At 52.9% G+C, this 20096-nt stretch overlaps 1 protein-coding gene across 1 annotated transcript in view; it reads right to left on the reverse strand.

Moving 5' to 3' along the window:
- Nucleotides 1–484: 484 nt before the first annotated feature.
- LOC137361462 (amyloid-beta precursor protein-like) overlaps nt 485–20096 on the reverse strand; it is a gene marked incomplete at its 3' end in the record, with an annotated part of 31553 nt that continues 11941 nt past the window's right edge. The window contains exons 3-7 of the mRNA XM_068026323.1: nt 12285–12415; nt 4626–4700; nt 1626–1784; nt 865–993; nt 485–584 (exon numbers count right to left, since the gene is read on the reverse strand). Of these exons, the coding sequence (XP_067882424.1) occupies nt 485–584; nt 865–993; nt 1626–1784; nt 4626–4700; nt 12285–12415 (594 nt within the window). The remainder of the gene's footprint in view (nt 585–864; nt 994–1625; nt 1785–4625; nt 4701–12284; nt 12416–20096) is intronic.

Below are 20096 nucleotides of genomic sequence, written 5' to 3' on the forward strand. Positions count from 1 at the left end.
TTCAGACCCTCCCCGGTGTTCTCTCGCTCTGTGTGTGGGGTCTCAGTCCCTCCCTGGGGGTCTCTCGCTCTGTGTGGGGTCTCAGTCCCTCCCTGGGGGTCTCTCGCTCTGTGTGTGGGGTCTCAGTCCCTCCCTGGGGGTCTCTCGCTCTGTGTGTGGGGTTTCAGACCCTCCCTGTGGGTCTCTCACTCTTTGTGGGGTCTCAGTCCCTCCCTGGGGGTCTCTCGCTCTGTGTGTGGGGTTTCAGACCCTCCCGGTGGTCTCTCGCTCTGTGTGTGGGGTCTCAGTCCCTCCCTGGGGGTCTCTCGCTCTGTGTGTGGGGTCTCAGTCCCTCCCCGGTGGTCTCTCGCTCTGTGTGTGGGGTCTCAGTCCCTCCCCGGTGGTCTCTCGCTCTGTGTGTGGGGTCTCAGTCCCTCCCCGGGGGTCTCCTGCTCTGTGTGTTGGGGGCTCAGACCCTCCCAGAGGGGCAGTTTCAGACACGTACCCACATCGTCCCTCAGTTCCCTCGCCAGTTCGGGGATTTTGAAGAGCAGGGCCAGACTCTGGTTCATTCTCTCCTCGATCACTCGGAGGTGAGTCACAACCTGAGGGACAGAGAGAGACAGAGAGGGTCAGCACAGCTTTACACCGCGACCAGGGCCCCCGCCGGACCACCCCCCCGGACCCTCCCCCTGCCGGACCACCCCCCCGGACCCCCAACCCCCGGACACACTCAGACACCCCCCCACCGGACACCACCCCCTCAGACCCCCCACCCCCAGGCACCCTCAGACACCCCCCCACCGGACCCCCAGCCCCACCAGACACCACCGGACACCTCCCTCAGACCCTCCCCCCCCCCGGACCCTCACCGTCACCAGTCACCTGGAATTTGAGCTGCTGAGCTTGCTCGGGGTCCACGGTCAGGATATGTTGGTAATGGCGGACGGAATGTCTGCGATCCTTCTCCTCAGCTCGAATATAATGGATCAAAGCTCGGAGAACATGGTCAGGCTGAGGGACAGAGCACAGCATCAGACAGACAGACAGGACCCAGACAGACAGACAGGACCCAGACAGACAGACTGACAGACAAGGCCCAGACAGATAGGGCACAGATTGACAGACAGAGCCCAGACTGACAGACAGACAGACAGACCCCAGAGAGATAGGGCTCAGACTGACAGACGGGGCCCAGACTGACAGACAGACAGACAGGAGCCAGACAGATAGGGCCCAGACAGGGAGAGCCCAGACAGACAGACAGTCAGACGGGGCCCAGACAGGCAGGCCACAGACTGACAGCCAGACGGGGTCAGACAGACAAACAGACAGAGCCCAGACAGACAGGGCCCAGGCTGACAGACAAACTGGGCCAGACAAACAGACAGACAGGGCCCAGACAGACAGGACACAGACTAACAGACAGGGCCCAGACAGACAGACAGGGCCCTGATACTATGGCTCTCTCCCCTATACCCCACCCTCCAATCACTCCCCCTCACCTCGATCTCTCGCCGTCCCTCAATCTCCCCCATCCCTCAATCCCTCCCCCTCGCCTCGATCTCCCCCATCCCTCAATCTTTCCCCCTCACTTCAATCTCTACCCTGTCCCTCAATGTCTCCCCCTTGCCTCGATGCCTCACCTGTGGAGGGTCAGCTTGGAGAGCTGTCAGGTAGTTCTCGAGGGCCATGCGTCGATCATCATTGAGGAGGGCGAGGACACGGGATAGGTGAGTCTCCATCAGGCGCTGCCTCTCATTGGCCACTTGTTCTTCCAAAGTGCCCAGGACCTGCTGGAAATGCTGAGAGAAAGAGGCCGAAACTCCGAGACTGTCCGACTGGGAATGGGAGAGGGTCTGACACACTCACACACACACTCACACCGTCTAGACACACTCACACTCACACCGTCTAGACACACTCACACTTACACTCATACTGTCTAGACACACTCACACCGTCTAGACACACTCACACTTACAATTATACTGTCTAGACACACTCACACACACACTCACACCGTCTAGACACACTCACACTCACACCGTCTAGACACACTCACACTTACACTCATACTGTCTAGACACACTCACACCGTCTAGACACACTCACACTTACAATTATACTGTCTAGACACACTCACACTCACTCACACTCACACCGTCCAGATACACTCACACTCATACTGTCTAGACACACTCACTCTTACACTCATACTGTCTAGACACACTCACACACACGCACACCATCTAGACACACTCACACTCACTCACACTCACACCGTCCAGATACACTCACACTCACACCGTCTAGACACACTCACACTTACACTCATACTGTCTAGACACACTCACACACACTCACACCATCTAGACACACTCACACTCACACCATCTAGACACACTCACACACAAACCGTCTAGACACACTCACTCACACTCATGCCATCTAGACACACTCACACTCACACCGTCCAGATACACTCACAATCACACTGTCTAGACACACACTCGCACTGTCTAGACACACTCACACTCACACACATACCGTCTAGACACACTCACATTCACTCACACACATACCGTCTAGACACACTCACACACACTCACGCCGTCTAGACACACACACACTCACTCACACTCACACCGTCCAGATACACTCACACTCACACTGTCTAGACACACTCAAACTTACACTCATACTGTCCAGACAGACTCACACACACTCACACCATCTAGACACACTCACACTCACACCGTCCAGATACACTCACACCATCTAGACACACTCACACTTACACTCACACCATCTAGACACACTCACACACACTCATGCCATCTAGACACACTCACACTCACACTGTCCAGATACACTCACACCGTCCAGATACACTCACAATCACACTGTCTAGACACACACTCACACTGTCTAGACACACTCACACAAATACCGTCTAGACACACTCACACTCACTCACACACATACCGTCTAGACACACTCACACACACTCACGCCGTCTAGACACACACACACTCACTCACACTCACACCGTCCAGATACACTCACACTCACACCGTCTAGACACACTCACACTTACACTCATACTGTCTAGACACACTCACACACATTCACGCCATCTCGACACACTCACACTCACTCACACTCACACCGTCCAGATACACTTACACTCACACCGTCTAGACACACTCACACTTACACTCATACTGTCTAGACACACTCACACACACTCACACCATCTAGACACATTCACACTCACATCATCTAGACACACTCACACACAAACCGTCTAGACACACTCACTCACACTCATGCCATCTAGACACACTCACACTCACACCGTCCAGATACACTCACAATCACACTGTCTAGACACACACTCGCACTGTCTAGACACACTCACACTCACACACATACCGTCTAGACACACTCACATTCACTCACACACATACTGTCTAGACACACTCACACACACTCACGCCGTCTAGACACACACACACTCACTCACACTCACACCGTCCAGATACACTCACACTCACACCGTCTAGACACACTCACACTTACACTCATACTGTCCAGACAGACTCACACTCACTCACACCATCTAGACACACTCACACTTACACTCACACCATCTAGACACACTCACACACACTCATGCCATCTAGACACACTCACACTCACACTGTCCAGATACACTCACACCGTCCAGATACACTCACAATCACACTGTCTAGACACACACTCACACTGTCTAGACACACTCACACTCACACAAATACCGTCTAGACACACTCACACTCACTCACACACATACCGTCTAGACACACTCACACACACTCATGCCGTCTAGACACACACACACTCACTCACACTCACACCGTCCAGAAACACTCACACTCACACCGTCTAGACACACTCACACTTACACTCATACTGTCTAGACACACTCACACACATTCACGCCATCTCGACACACTCACACTCACTCACACTCACACCGTCCAGATACACTTACACTCACACCGTCTAGACACACTCACACTTACACTCATACTGTCTAGACACACTCACACACATTCACGCCATCTCGACACACTCACACTCACACACACTCACATCGTCCAGATACACTCACAATCACACCATCTAGACACACACTCACACTGTCTAGACACACTCACACACATACCGTCTAGACACACTCACTCACACACAGTCTAGACACACTCACACTCACACACATACCGTCTAGACACACTCACACACACTCACGCCATCTAGACACACTCACATTCACTCACACACACACCGTCCAAATACACTCACACACACACCGTCTAGACACACTCACACAGTCTAGACACACTCACACTGACATCGTCTAGCCACACTTACTCTCACACTCACACCGTCCAGATACACTCACACTCACTCACACCATCTAGACACACACACTCACACTCACCCACACACACACCATCCCGACACACTCACACCATCCTGACACACTCACACCGTCCTGACACACTCACACACACACCATCCTGACACACTCACACTCATTCACACACACTCTCACTGTCCCAACACACTCACACTCAGTCTCAGGAAATTGTGCTGACCTTGTTCAGTGCGATCCTGTCCGTGTTCGGAGCATTCTTTGCTCGATGATCTGCTGCAGCCCATTCCCTCATCACCTGCACAACGAGACAGCAAGGTATAAACACAGGAACACTCGGTGTCCATCCCAGAATAATCACCGCACTGTCGGAGGGTCAGTACTGAGGGAGTGCTGCACTGTCGGAGGGTCAGTACTGAGGGAGTGCCGCACTGTCGGAGTGTCAGTACTGAGGGAGTGCTGCACTGTCGGAGGGTCAGTACTGAGGGAGTGCTGCACTGTCGGAGTGTCAGTACTGAGGGAGTGCTGCACTGTCGGAGGGTCAGTACTGAGGGAGTGCTGCACTGTCGGAGGGTCAGTACTGAGGGAGTGCTGCACTGTCGGAGGGTCAGTACTGAGGGAGTGCTGCACTGTCGGAGTGTCAGTACTGAGGGAGTGCTGCACTGTCAGAGGATCAGTACAGAGGGAGTGCCGCACTGTCGGATGGTCTGTACTGAGGGAGTGCTGCACTGTCGGAGGGTCAGTACTGAGGGAGTGCTGCACTGTTGGAGGGTCAGTACTGAGGGAGTGCCGCACTGTCGGAGAGTCAGTACTGAGGGAGTACTGCACTGTTGGAGGGTCAGTACTGAGGGAGTGCCGCACTGTCGGAGAGTCAGTACTGAGGGAGTGCTGCACTGTCGGCGGGTCAGTACTGAGGGAGTGCTGCACTGTTGGAGGGTCAGTACTGAGGGAGTGCCGCACTGTCGGAGAGTCAGTACTGAGGGAGTGCTGCACTGTCGGCGGGTCAGTACTGAGGGAGTGCTGCACTGTTGGAGGGTCAGTACTGAGGGAGTGCTGCACTGTTGGAGGGTCAGTACTGAGGGAGTGCCGCACTGTCGGAGAGTCAGTACTGAGGGAGTGCTGCACTGTCGGCGGGTCAGTACTGAGGGAGTGCTGCACTGTCGGAGTGTCAGTACTGAGGGAGTGCTGCACTGTCGGAGGGTCAGTACTGAGGGAGTGCTGCACTGTCGGAGTGTCAGTACTGAGGGAGTGCTGCACTGTCAGAGGGTCAGTACTGAGGGAGTGCCGCACTGTCGGAGGGTCAGTACTGAGGGAGTGCTGCACTGTTGGAGGGTCAGTACTGCGGGAGCGCTGCACTGTCAGAGGGTCAGTACTGAGGGAGTGCCACACTGTCGGAGGGTCAGTACTGAGGGAGTGCTGCACTGTCAGAGGATCAGTACTGAGGGAGTACTGCACTGTCAGACAGTCAGTACTGAGGGAGTACTGTACTGTCGGAGGGTCAGTACTGAGGGAGTGCCGCACTGTCGGAGGGTCAGTACTGAGGGAGTGCTGCACTGTCGGAGGGTCAGTACTGAGGGAGTGCTGCACTGTCGGAGGGTCAGTACTGAGGGAGTGCCGCAATGTCGGAGGGTCAGTACTGAGGGAGTGCTGCACTGTCGGAGGGTCAGTACTGAGGGAGTGCTGCACTGTCGGAGGGTCAGTACTGAGGGAGTGCTGCACTGTGGGAGGGTCAGGACTGAGGGAGTGCTGCACTGTCGGAGGGTCAGTACTGAGGGAGTGCTGCACTGTCGGAGTGTCAGTACTGAGGGAGTGTTGCACTGTCGGAGGGTCAGTACTGAGGGAGTGCTGCACTGTCGGAGGGTCAGTACTGAGGGAGTGCTGCACTGTCGGAGGGTCAGTACTGAGGGAGTGCTGCACTGTGGGAGGGTCAGGACTGAGGGAGTGCTGCACTGTCGGAGGGTCAGTACTGAGGGAGTGCTGCACTGTCGGAGGGTCAGTACTGAGGGAGTGCTGCACTGTGGGAGGGTCAGGACTGAGGGAGTGCTGCACTGTCGGAGGGTCAGTACTGAGGGAGTGCTGCACTGTCGGAGGGTCAGTACTGAGGGAGTGCTGCACTGTCGGAGGGTCAGTACTGAGGGAGTGCTGCACTGTCGGAGGGTCAGTACTGAGGGAGTGCTGCACTGTGGGAGGGTCAGGACTGAGGGAGTGCTGCACTGTCGGAGGGTCAGTCCTGAGGGAGTGCTGCACTGTCACAGGGTCAGTACTGAGGGAGTGCTGCACTGTCGGAGGGTCAGTACTGAGGGAGTGCCGCACTGTCGGAGTGTCAGTACTGAGGGAGTGCTGCACTGTCGGAGGGTCAGTACTGAGGGAGTGCTGCACTGTCGGAGTGTCAGTACTGAGGGAGTGCTGCACTGTCGGAGGGTCAGTACTGAGGGAGTGCTGCACTGTCGGAGGGTCAGTACTGAGGGAGTGCTGCACTGTCGGAGGGTCAGTACTGAGGGAGTGCTGCACTGTCGGAGTGTCAGTACTGAGGGAGTGCTGCACTGTCAGAGGATCAGTACAGAGGGAGTGCCGCACTGTCGGATGGTCTGTACTGAGGGAGTGCTGCACTGTCGGAGGGTCAGTACTGAGGGAGTGCTGCACTGTTGGAGGGTCAGTACTGAGGGAGTGCCGCACTGTCGGAGAGTCAGTACTGAGGGAGTACTGCACTGTTGGAGGGTCAGTACTGAGGGAGTGCCGCACTGTCGGAGAGTCAGTACTGAGGGAGTGCTGCACTGTCGGCGGGTCAGTACTGAGGGAGTGCTGCACTGTTGGAGGGTCAGTACTGAGGGAGTGCCGCACTGTCGGAGAGTCAGTACTGAGGGAGTGCTGCACTGTCGGCGGGTCAGTACTGAGGGAGTGCTGCACTGTTGGAGGGTCAGTACTGAGGGAGTGCTGCACTGTTGGAGGGTCAGTACTGAGGGAGTGCCGCACTGTCGGAGAGTCAGTACTGAGGGAGTGCTGCACTGTCGGCGGGTCAGTACTGAGGGAGTGCTGCACTGTCGGAGTGTCAGTACTGAGGGAGTGCTGCACTGTCGGAGGGTCAGTACTGAGGGAGTGCTGCACTGTCGGAGTGTCAGTACTGAGGGAGTGCTGCACTGTCAGAGGGTCAGTACTGAGGGAGTGCCGCACTGTCGGAGGGTCAGTACTGAGGGAGTGCTGCACTGTTGGAGGGTCAGTACTGCGGGAGCGCTGCACTGTCAGAGGGTCAGTACTGAGGGAGTGCCACACTGTCGGAGGGTCAGTACTGAGGGAGTGCTGCACTGTCAGAGGATCAGTACTGAGGGAGTACTGCACTGTCAGACAGTCAGTACTGAGGGAGTACTGTACTGTCGGAGGGTCAGTACTGAGGGAGTGCCGCACTGTCGGAGGGTCAGTACTGAGGGAGTGCTGCACTGTCGGAGGGTCAGTACTGAGGGAGTGCTGCACTGTCGGAGGGTCAGTACTGAGGGAGTGCCGCAATGTCGGAGGGTCAGTACTGAGGGAGTGCTGCACTGTCGGAGGGTCAGTACTGAGGGAGTGCTGCACTGTCGGAGGGTCAGTACTGAGGGAGTGCTGCACTGTCGGAGGGTCAGTACTGAGGGAGTGCTGCACTGTGGGAGGGTCAGGACTGAGGGAGTGCTGCACTGTCGGAGGGTCAGTACTGAGGGAGTGCTGCACTGTCGGAGTGTCAGTACTGAGGGAGTGTTGCACTGTCGGAGGGTCAGTACTGAGGGAGTGCTGCACTGTCGGAGGGTCAGTACTGAGGGAGTGCTGCACTGTCGGAGGGTCAGTACTGAGGGAGTGCTGCACTGTGGGAGGGTCAGGACTGAGGGAGTGCTGCACTGTCGGAGGGTCAGTACTGAGGGAGTGCTGCACTGTCGGAGGGTCAGTACTGAGGGAGTGCTGCACTGTGGGAGGGTCAGGACTGAGGGAGTGCTGCACTGTCGGAGGGTCAGTACTGAGGGAGTGCTGCACTGTCGGAGGGTCAGTACTGAGGGAGTGCTGCACTGTCGGAGGGTCAGTACTGAGGGAGTGCTGCACTGTGGGAGGGTCAGGACTGAGGGAGTGCTGCACTGTCGGAGGGTCAGTCCTGAGGGAGTGCTGCACTGTCACAGGGTCAGTACTGAGGGAGTGCTGCACTGTGGGAGGGTCAGGACTGAGGGAGTGCTGCACTGTCGGAGGGTCAGTACTGAGGGAGTGCTGCACTGTCGGAGGGTCAGTACTGAGGGAGTGCTGCACTGTGGGAGGGTCAGGACTGAGGGAGTGCTGCACTGTCGGAGGGTCAGTACTGAGGGAGTGCTGCACTGTCGGAGGGTCAGTACTGAGGGAGTGCTGCACTGTCGGAGGGTCAGTACTGAGGGAGTGCTGCACTGTGGGAGGGTCAGGACTGAGGGAGTGCTGCACTGTCGGAGGGTCAGTCCTGAGGGAGTGCTGCACTGTCACAGGGTCAGTACTGAGGGAGTGCTGCACTGTGGGAGGGTCAGGACTGAGGGAGTGCTGCACTGTCGGAGGGTCAGTCCTGAGGGAGTGCTGCACTGTCGGAGGGTCAGTACTGAGGGAGTGCTGCACTGTCGGAGGGTCAGTACTGAGGGAGTGCTGCACTGTCGGAGGGTCAGTACTGAGGGAGTGCTGCACTGTGGGAGGGTCAGGACTGAGGGAGTGCTGCACTGTCGGAGGGTCAGTCCTGAGGGAGTGCTGCACTGTCACAGGGTCAGTACTGAGGGAGTGCTGCACTGTGGGAGGGTCAGGACTGAGGGAGTGCTGCACTGTCGGAGGGTCAGTCCTGAGGGAGCTCCAGCACCTGCCCACACAGGCTGGGTCCTTGCAGTACATGTTGCTGCCAGCAGATGGTGATGCTGTGCTGTGTCAGCCAGTCTGTCCCAGTCGGGAGACGGTTGAAGAGCGGGGGAATGGTCTCCTGCCCAGTGTGTGGGGTCAGTCCCACCCTGGCCGCTGCTCTCCTGCTGAGTCCTAAAGTTATTTAGGGCACATAAGGAGGCCATTCGACCCATCGATTGCATGCCAGCTCTCCACAGAGCAATGCAGTCAGTCCACTCCCCCACTCGATTCCTGTAGCCCCAGAAGTTTATTTCCTTCAAGTGCCTATCCAATTTTCTTTTGAAGTCATTGATCGTCTCCACTTCCACTTCCCTTGTGGGCAGTGAGTTCCAGGTCATTACCACCCGCGGTGTAATAAAGTGCTTCCTCATATTCACTCTGCATCTCTTGCCCAAACTTTCAATCTGTGTCCCCTAGTCCTTGTACCATCAGTTAGTGGGAACAGTTTTTCCTTGTCTAACTGATCTAAGCCTGTCATAATCTTGTACATTTCTATTAAATCTCCCCTCAATCTCCATTGCTCCAAGGAGAACAAACCCAGCTTTTCCAACCTAACCTTGTAGCTAAAATCCCTCATCCCTGGAACCATTCTGGTAAATCTCCTCTGCACCCTCTCAAGGGCCCTCACATTCTTTCTGAAATGTGTTGACCAGAATGGGACACAATACTCCAGTTGTGGCCTAACCAGAGCTTTAAAAAGATTCAGCATAACTTTCCTGCATTTGTATTCAATGCCTCTATTTATGAAGCCCAAGATCCCATATGCTTCACTAACCACTCTCTCAATATGTCCTGCCACCTTCAAAGATTGATGCACACGCACCCCCAGGTCCCTCTGTTCCTGCACACTCTTTAGAATGGTGCCATTAAGTATATATTGCCTCTCCCTATTCCTTCTGCCAAAATGCATCACCCCATACTTGTCAGTATTAAATTCCATCTGCCACCTCTCTGCCCATCCTGCTAACCTATCTGTGTCCTGTTGCAGACTGTTTGCATCATCCTTGCTACTTGCCACTCTTCCAAGTTCGGTATCAGGGGAAATTTTGAATTTTCGCTCTGTATTCCAAGATCTGAGTCATTTATATATAGCAAAAAGCAGTGGTCCCAGCACTGACCCTTGGGGAACACCACTGTCTACCATCCTCCAGTCTGAAAAACAACCAGTTATTATGATTCACTGTTTTCTGTCCTTGAGCCAATTTTGTATCCAATTGGACACTGACCCTCCTATTCCTGGAGCCTCAGTTTTATTAACCAGCCTTTTATGCGGTACTTTATCAAAATCTTTTTCTTAAAATCCATATAAACAACATCCATCGTATTCCCTCATCGACTTTCTCTGTTACTTCATCAAAAAATTCAATTCGATTAGTCAAACCTGATCTGCCTTTTACAAATCCATGCTGGCTATCCTTAATTAACTCAAACCTCTCGAAGAGTCCATTGATATTTTCCCTGATTATTGTTTCTAAAATCTTATCCACCGCTGATGTTAAATTCACAGACCCTGTAGTTTCTAGGACTGTCCTTACACCCTTTCTTGAATAAGGGTGTCACATTTGCCACTCTCCAATCCTCTTGCACCTCCCCTGTATCGAGGGATGATTATGGCAAGTCCTTCTGCTATCTCTATCCCCATTTCCTTTAGCAACCTGGGATGCAAACCGTACGGACCAGGTGACTTATCGACCCTAAGTATAGCCAGCATTTTTAGTCCCTCCCTCCTCTCAAACTTATATCCTATTCATTGCCTCCACTCTCTCTGCTTCTGCCAATATTTTGTCGGATTCCTCTTCTTCCTTCGTGAACTCTGATACAAAGTACTCATTAAGTATTCTAGCCTTGCCCTACACCTCTAAGCATATATTAATTACCCTCTTTGTCCCTAATGTGCCCCATTCCACCTCTTACTACTTGCTTACTACTTACATGCGGAAGAAGTTCTTTGGGTTCCCTTTTATGTTGACTGCCATTCTATTCTCATATTCTCTCTTTTCCAGTCTTATTTTCCCCTTCATTTCCCCTCTCAACTTATTGTATATGGCCTGGATCTTGCTTGAAGAATTCACTTAACATGCATCACAAACCTTTTTTTTTTGTTTTATCATAATCTCTATCTCCCTCAGCATCCATGAATACCTGTTATTGGTTTCCTTACCTTTCACCCTTGTTGGAATGTTCCTAGCCTGTACCTGAAGCATCTCTTCCTTAAAAATAACCCATTATTCCGTTATAGTTTTTCCTGTCAGTCTATGGTTCCATTTTACCCTGGCTAGATCTCCCCCCACCGCCCCTCCCCCCCCTACCCCCACCTCATCCTGTTGAAATTAGCCCTCTTCCAATTTTGAAGTTCTACTTTAAATTGTTCCTTGTTCTTCTCCATTACAAATCTAAACCTTATGACGATAATGATCACTCTTCCCCAAGTGCTCCCCCACAGATACTTGGTCCACCTCATTCCCCAGCACCAGATCCAGCAATGCCTCCTTCCTAGTTGGACCAAGAACATAATGGATCTAGGAAGTTCTCCCAAACACATTTCAGAAATTCCGCCCCCCCCCCCCACCCCCACCGCCAGTCCTTATTCTGTACTCTAACACTATTCCAATCGATATTTAAGTGAAGTCTCCCAATGTTAACACTCTATAGTTGTTGCACATCTCTGATATCCCTGCAGATTTTCTCCTCTGTCTTTCTCTTTATTTGGAGGCCGATTGAATACCCCCAGAAGAGTTGCTTTTCAACTCCATAACAAAATGGATTCTGTCCTTACCTCCTCAAGGACATCCCCTCTTTCCAACACTACAATGTCTTCATTAATCAGTACTGCCATCCTACCTCCCTTTTTTCCTTCTCCATCCTTTCTGAACACTTTGTATTCTTGGATATTAATCGGCCAGTTCTTGCCATTTTGAAGACACATTTCTGCTATAACAGATGCCCTGTGCGTGGACCTCACACCCAGCCCGTGACAGCGCAGCTTCTTTCTTTGCTATATCGTTCACCCCGTAAATGATACCTCATTGATCCGATTCATGCGTCTCTCCTCCAGGTCCATCTTTGCTCGCACGAAATGAGCATGTTCGTTCTCGTCCCCAGGATTCTCAAAATAAATGTCCACTCCATCGGTGGGTCGGGCAGGCGGAGACACTGCAAGGTCAACAGCCAATCAGCAGCCTGCTCGCTCACAGCAAACCCCTCCCACCCCAACGTCAGCCCAGCCAATCACCTGCTCCGTTATCCCACCACCGGACCACACAGCCATCCACCACCGCAAGAAGCTGCTGCCAACACCCAATCACCGTCTCCGTTCCAGCATCAATCACAGTGGGAGTGAATGGGAAGGGGTTTGGGTCCATTGGGATTGTGGACAGTGGGAGTGAAAGGGAAGGGGTTTGGGTCCATTGGGATTGTGTACAGTGGGAGTGAATGGGAAGGGGTTTGTGTCCATTGGGATTGTGTACAGTGGGAGTGAAAGGGAAGGGGTTTGGGTCCATTGGGATTGTGTACAGTGGGAGTGAACGGGAAGGGGTTTGGGTCCATTGGGATTGTGTACAGTGGGAGTGAAAGGGAAGGGGTTTGGGTCCATTGGGATTGTGGACAGTGGGAGTGAAAGGGAAGGGGTTTGGGTCCATTGGGATTGTGTACAGTGGGAGTGAACGGGAAGGGGTTTGGGTCCATTGGGATTGTGTACAGTGGGAGTGAAAGGGAAGGGGTTTGGGTCCATTGGGATTGTGCACAGTGGGAGTGAAAGGGAAGGGGTTTGGGTCCATTGGGATTGTGTACAGTGGGAGTGAACGGGAAGGGGTTTGGGTCCATTTGGATTGTGCACAGTGGGAGTGAATGGGAAGGGGTTTGTGTCCATTGGGATTGTGTACAGTGGGAGTGAATGGGAAGGGGTTTGTGTCCATTGGGATTGTGTACAGTGGGAGTGAATGGGAAGGGGTTTGGGTCCATTGGGATTGTGTACAGTGGGAGTGAATGGGAAGGGGTTTGTGTCCATTGGGATTGTGTACAGTGGGAGTGAATGGGAAGGGGTTTGGGTCCATTGGGATTGTGCACAGTGGGAGTGAATGGGAAGGGGTTTGTGTCCATTGGGATTGTGTACAGTGGGAGTGAAAGGGAAGGGGTTTGGGTCCATTGGGATTGTGTACAGTGGGAGTGAATGGTAAGGGGTTTGTGTCCATTGAGATTGTTTACAGTGGGAGTGAATGGGAAGGGGTTTGGGTCCATTGGGATTGTGTACAGTGGGAGTGAATGGGAAGGGGTTTGTGTCCATTGGGATTGTGTACAGTGGGAGTGAAAGGGAAGGGGTTTGGGTCCATTGGGATTGTGTACAGTGGGAGTGAATGGGAAGGGGTTTGTGTCCATTGGGATTGTGTACAGTGGGAGTGAAAGGGAAGGGGTTTGGGTCCATTGGGATTGTGTACAGTGGGAATGAATGGGAAGGGGTTCGGGTCCATTGGGATTGTGTACAGTGGGAGTGAAAGGGAAGGGGTTTGGGTCCATTGGGATTGTGTACAGTGGGAGTGAATGGGAAGGGGTTTGGGTCAATTGAGATTGTGTACAGTGGGAGTGAATGGGAAGGGGTTTGTGTCCATTGGGATTGTGTTCAGTGGTAGTGAATGGGAAGGGGTTTGGGTCCATTGGGATTGTGTACAGTGGGAGTGAATGGGAAGGGGTTTGTGTCCATTGGGATTGTGTACAGTGGGAGTGAATGGGAAGGGGTTTGGGTCCATTGGAATTGTGTACAGTGGGAGTGAATGGGAAGGGGTTTGTGTCCATTGGGATTGTGTACAGTGGGAGTGAATGGGAAGGGGTTTGGGTCCATTGGGATTGTGTACAGTGGGAGTGAATGGGAAGGGGTTTGGGTCCATTGGGATTGTGGACAGTGGGAGTGAATGGGAAGGGGTTTGGGTCCATTGGGATTGTGGACAGTGGGAGTGAATGGGAAGGGGTCAGTGTCCATTGGGATTGTGGACAGTGGGAGTAAATGGGAAGGGGTTTGGGTCCATTGGGATTGTGGACAGTGGGAGGGAATGGGAAGGGGTTTGGGTCCATTGGGATTGTGTACAGTGGGAGTGAATGGAAAGGGGTTTGGATCCATTGGGATTGTGTACAGTGGGAGTGAATGGGAAGTGGTTTGGGTCCATTGGGATTGTGTACAGTGGGAGTGAATGGAAAGGGGTTTGGATCCATTGGGATTGTGGGCAGTGGGAGTAAATGAGAAGGGATTTGGGTCCATTGGGATTGTGTACAGTGGGAGTGAATGGGAAGGGGTTTGGGTCCATTGGGATTGTGGACAGTGGGAGTGAATGGGAAGGGGTCAGTGTCCATTGGGATTGTGTACAGTGGGAGTGAATGGGAAGGGGTTTGGGTCCATTGGGATTGTGGACAGTGGGAGTGAATGGGAAGGGTTCAGTGTCCATTTGGATTGTGTACAGTTGGAGTGAAAGGGAAGGGGTTTGGGTCCATTGGGATTGTGGACAGTGGGAGTGAATAGGAAGGGGTCAGTGTCCATTGGGATTGTGTACAGTGGGAGTGAATGGGAAGGGGTTTGCGTCCATTGGGATTGTGTACAGTGGGAGAGAATGGGAAGGGGTTTGGGTCAATTGGGATTGTGTACAGTGGGAGTGAAAGGGAAGGGGTTTGGGTCCATTGGGATTGTGTACAGTGGGAGTGAATGGGAAGGGGTCAGTGTCCATTGGGATTGTGTACAGTGGGAGTGAATGGGAAGGGGTCAGTGTCCATTGGGATTGTGTACAGTGGGAGTGAATTGGAAGGGGTTTGGGTCCATTGGGATTGTGGACAGTGGGAGTGAATGGGAAGAGGTCAGTGTCCATTGGGATTGTGTACAGTGGGAGTGAATGGGAAGGGGTTTGGGTCCATTGGGATTGTGTACAGTGGGAGTGAATGGGAAGGGGTTTGGTTCCATTGGGATTGTGTACTGTGGGAGTGAAAGGGAAGGGGTTTGGGTCCATTGAGATTGTGTACAGTGGGAGTGAATGGGAAGGGGTTTGGGTCCATTGGGATTGTGTACAGTGGGAGTGAATGGGAAGGGGTCAATGTCCATTGGGATTCTGAACAGTGGGAGTGAATGGGAAAGGGTTTGGGTCCATTGGGATTGTGTACAGTGGGAGTGAATGGGAAGGGGTCAGTGTCCATTGGGATTGTGTACAGTGGGACTGAATGGGAAAGGGGTTTGGGTCCATTGGGATTGTGTACAGTGGGAGTGAAGGGGAAGGGGTTTGGGTCCATTGGGATTGTGTACAGTGGGAGTGAAAGGGAAGGGGTTTGGGTCCATTGGGATTGTGTACAGTGGGAGTGAATAGGAAGGGGTCAGTGTCCATTGGGATTGTGTAGAGTGGGAGTGAATGGGAAAGGGTTTGGGTCCATTGGGATTGTGTGCAGTGGGAGTGAAAGGGAAGGGGTTTGGGTCCATTGGGATTGTGTACAGTGGGAGTGAATGGGAAGGGGTCAGTATCCATTGGGATTGTGTACAGTGGGAGTGAATGGGAAGGGGTTTGGGTCCATTGGGATTGTGGACAGTGGGAGTGAATGGGAAGGGGTCAGTGTCCATTGGGATTGTGTACAGTGGGAGTGAATGGGAAGGGGTTTGGGTCCATTGGGATTGTGTACAGTGGGAGTGAATGGGAAGGGGTTTGGTTCCATTGGGATTGTTTACAGTGGGAGTGAACGGGAAGGGGTTTGGGTCCATTGGGATTGTGTACAGTGGGAGTGAATGGGAAGGGGTTTGGTTCCATTGGGATTGTGTACAGTGGGAGTGAAAGGGAAGGGGTTTGGGTCCATTGGGATTGTGTACAGTGGGAGTGAATGGGAAGGGGTTTGGGTCCATTGGGATTGTGTACAGTGGGAGTGAATGGGAAGGGGTTTGGGTCCATTGGGATTGTGTACAGTGGGAGTGAACGGGAAGGGGTTTGGGTCCATTGGGATTGTGTACAGTGGGAGTGAACGGGAAGGGGTTTGGTTCCATTGGGATTGTGTACAGTGGGAGTGAATGGGAAGGGGTTTGGGTCCATTGGGATTGTGTACAGTGGGAGTGAAAGGGAAGGGGTTTGGGTCCATTGGGATTGTGTACATTGGGAGTGAAAGGGAAGGGGTTTGGGTCCATTGGGATTGTGTACAGTGGGAGTGAAAGGGAAGGGGTTTGGGTCCATTGGGATTGTGTACAGTGGGAGTGAATGGGAAGGGGTCAGTGTCCATTTGGATTGTGAACAGTGGGAGTGAATGGGAAGGAGTTTGGGTCCATTGGGATTGTGTACAGTGGGAGTGAATGGGAAGGGGTTTGTGTCCATTGGGATTGTGTACAGTGGGAGTGAATGGGAAGGGGTTTGGGTCCATTGGGATTGTGTACAGTGGGAGTGAATGGGAAAGGGTTTGGGTCCATTGGGATTGTGTACAGTGGGAGTGAATGGGAAGGAGTCAGTGTCCATTGGCATTGTGTACAGTGGGAGTGAATGGGAAGGGGTTTGGGTCTATTGGGATTGTGTACAGTGGGAGTGAAAGGGAAGGGGTTTGGTTCCATTGGGATTGTTTACAGTGGGAGTGAACAGGAAGGGGTTTGGGTCCATTGGGATTGTGTACAGTGGGAGTGAACGGGAAGGGGTTTGGTTCCATTGGGATTGTGTACAGTGGGAGTGAAAGGGAAGGGGTTTGGGTCCATTGGGATTGTGTACAGTGGGAGTGAAAGGGAAGGGGTTTGGGTCCATTGGGATTGTGTACAGTAGGAGTGAAAGGGAAGGGGTTTGGGTCCATTGGGATTGTGTACAGTGGGAGTGAAAGGGAAGGGGTTTGGGTCCATTGGGATTGTGTACAGTGGGAGTGAATGGGAAGGGGTTTGGGTCCATTGGGATTGTGTGCAGTGGGAGTGAACGGGAAGGGGTTTGGGTCCATTGGGATTGTGTACAGTGGGAGTGAACGGGAAGGGGTTTGGTTCCATTGGGATTGTGTACAGTGGGAGTGAACGGGAAGAGTTTGGGTCCATTGGGATTGTGTACAGTGGGAGTGAAAGGGAAGGGGTTTGGGTCCATTGGGATTGTGTACAGTGGGAGTGAATGGGAAGGAGTCAGTGTCCATTGGGATTGTGTACAGTGGGAGTGAATGGGAAGGGGTTTGGGTCTATTGGGATTGTGTACAGTGGGAGTGAAAGGGAAGGGGTTTTGGTCCATTGGGATTGTGTACAGTGGGAGTGAATGGGAAGGGGTCAGTGCCCATTGGGATTGTGTACAGTGGGAGTGAAAAGGAAGGGGTTTGGGTCAATTGGGATTGTGTACAGTGGGAGTGAAAGGGAAGGGGTATGGGTCCATTGGGATTGTGTGCAGTGGGAGTGAAAGGGAAGGGGTTTTGGTCCATTGGGATTGTGTACAGTGGGAGTGAATGGGAAGGGGTCAGTGCCCATTGGGATTGTGTGCAGTGGGAGTGAAAAGGAAGGGGTTTGGGTCAATTGGGATTGTGTACAGTGGGAGTGAAAGGGAAGGGGTATGGGTCCATTGGGATTGTGTACAGTGGGAGTGAATGGGAAGGGGTCAGTGTCCATTGGGATTGTGTACAGTGGGAGTGAATGGGAAGGGGTTTGGGTCCATTGGGATTGTGGACAGTGGGAGTGAATGGGAAGGGGTCAGTGTCCATTGGGATTGTGTACAGTGGGAGTGAATGGGAAGGGGTTTGGGTCCATTGGGATTGTGTACAGTGGGAGTGAATGGGAAGGGGTTTGTGTCCATTGGGATTGTGTACAGTGGGAGTGAATGGGAAGGGGTTTGGGTCCATTGGGATTGTGGACAGTGGGAGTGAATGGGAAGGGGTCAGTGTCCATTGGGATTGTGTACAGTGGGAGTGAATGGGAAGGGGTTTGGGTCCATTGGGATTGTGTACAGTGGGAGTGAATGGGAAGGGGTTTGGTTCCATTGGGATTGTGTCCAGTGGGAGTGAAAGGGAAGGGGTTTGGGTCCATTGGGATTGTGTACAGTGGGAGTGAAAGGGAAGGGGTTTGGGTCCATTGGGATTGTGTACAGTGGGAGTGAAAGGGAAGGGGTTTGGGTCCATTGGGATTGTGTACAGTGGGAGTGAATGGGAAGGGGTTTGGTTCCATTGGGATTGTGTACAGTGGGAGTGAATGGGAAGGGGTTTGGTTCCATTGGGATTGTGTACAGTGGGAGGGAAAGGGAAGGGGTTTGGGTCCATTGGGATTGTGTACAGTGGGAGTGAAAGGGAAGGGGTTTGGGTCCATTGGAATTGTGTACCGTGGGAGTGAATGGGAAGGGGTCAGTGTCCATTTGGATTGTGAACAGTGGGAGTGAATGGGAAATGGTTTGGGTCCATTGGGATTGTGTACAGTGGGAGTGAATGGGAAGGAGTCAGTGTCCATTGGGATTGTGTACAGTGGGAGTGAAAGGGAAGGGGTTTGGGTCCATTGGGATTGTGTACAGTGGGAGTGAAAGGGAAGGGGTTTGGGTCCATTGGGATTGTGTACAGTGGGAGTGAATGGGAAGGAGTCAGTGTCCATTGGGATTGTGTACAGTGGGAGTGAAAGGGAAGGGGTTTGGGTCCATTGGGATTGTGTACAGTGGGAGTGAAAGGGAAGGGGTTTGGGTCCATTGGGATTGTGTACAGTGGGAGTGAATGGGAAGGGGTCAGTGTCCATTTGGATTGTGAACAGTGGGAGTGGATGGGAAGGGGTTTGGGTCCATTGGGATTGTGTACAGTGGGAGTGAATGGGAAGGGGTTTGGGTCCATTGGGATTGTGTACAGTGGGAGTGAATGGGAAGGGGTTTGGTTCCATTGGGATTGTGTACAGTGGGAGTGAAAGGGAAGGGGTTTGGGTCCATTGGGATTGTGCACAGTGGGAGTGAAGGCGAAGGGGTTTGGGTCCATTGGGATTGTGTACAGTGGGAGTGAAAGGGAAGGGGTTTGGGTCCATAGGGATTGTGTACAGTGCAAGTGAATGGGAAGGGGTCAGTGTCCATTTGGATTGTGAACAGTGGGAGTGAATGGGAAATGGTTTGGGTCCATTGGGATTGTGTACAGTGGGAGGGAAAGGGAAGGAGTTTGGGTCCATTGGGATTGTGTACAGTGGGAGTGAATGGGAAGGGGTCAGTGACCATTGGGATTGTGTACTGTGGGAGTGAATGGGAAGGGGTTCGGGTCCATTGGGATTGTGTACAGTGGGAGTAAATGGGAAAGGGTTTGTGTCCTTTGGGATTGTGTACAGTGGGAGTGACTGGGAAGGAGTCAGTGTCCATTGGGATTGTGTACAGTGGGAGTGAAAGGGAAGGAGTTTGGGTCCATTGGGATTGTGTACAGTGGGAGTGAATGGGAAGGGATCAGTGTCCATTGGGATTGTGTACAGTGGGAGTGAATGGGAAGGGGTTTGGGTCCATTGGGATTGTGTACAGTGGGAGTGAAAGGGAAGGGGATTTGGTCCATTGGGATTGTGTACAGTGGGAGTGAATGGGAAGGGGTTTGGGTCCATTGGGATTGTTTACAGTGGGAGTGAAAGGGAAGGGGTTTGGGTCCATTGGGATTGTGTACAGTGGGAGTGAAAGGGAAGGGGTTTGGGTCCATTGGGATTGTGTACAGTGGGAGTGCATGGGAAGGGGTTTGGGTTCATTGGGATTGTGGACAGTGGGAGTGAATGGGAAGGGGGTCAGTGTCCATTGGGATTGTGTGCAGTGGGAGTGCATGGGAAGGGGTTTGGGTCCATTGGGATTGTGTACAGTGGGAGTGAAAGGGAAGGGGTTTGGGTCCATTGGGATTGTGTACAGTGGGAGTGAAAGGGAAGGGGTTTGGGTCCATTGGGATTGTGTACAGTGGG

The sequence above is a fragment of the Heterodontus francisci genome, unplaced genomic scaffold (genome assembly GCF_036365525.1).
Source record: "Heterodontus francisci isolate sHetFra1 unplaced genomic scaffold, sHetFra1.hap1 HAP1_SCAFFOLD_2028, whole genome shotgun sequence".
Classification (NCBI taxonomy): domain Eukaryota; kingdom Metazoa; phylum Chordata; class Chondrichthyes; order Heterodontiformes; family Heterodontidae; genus Heterodontus; species Heterodontus francisci.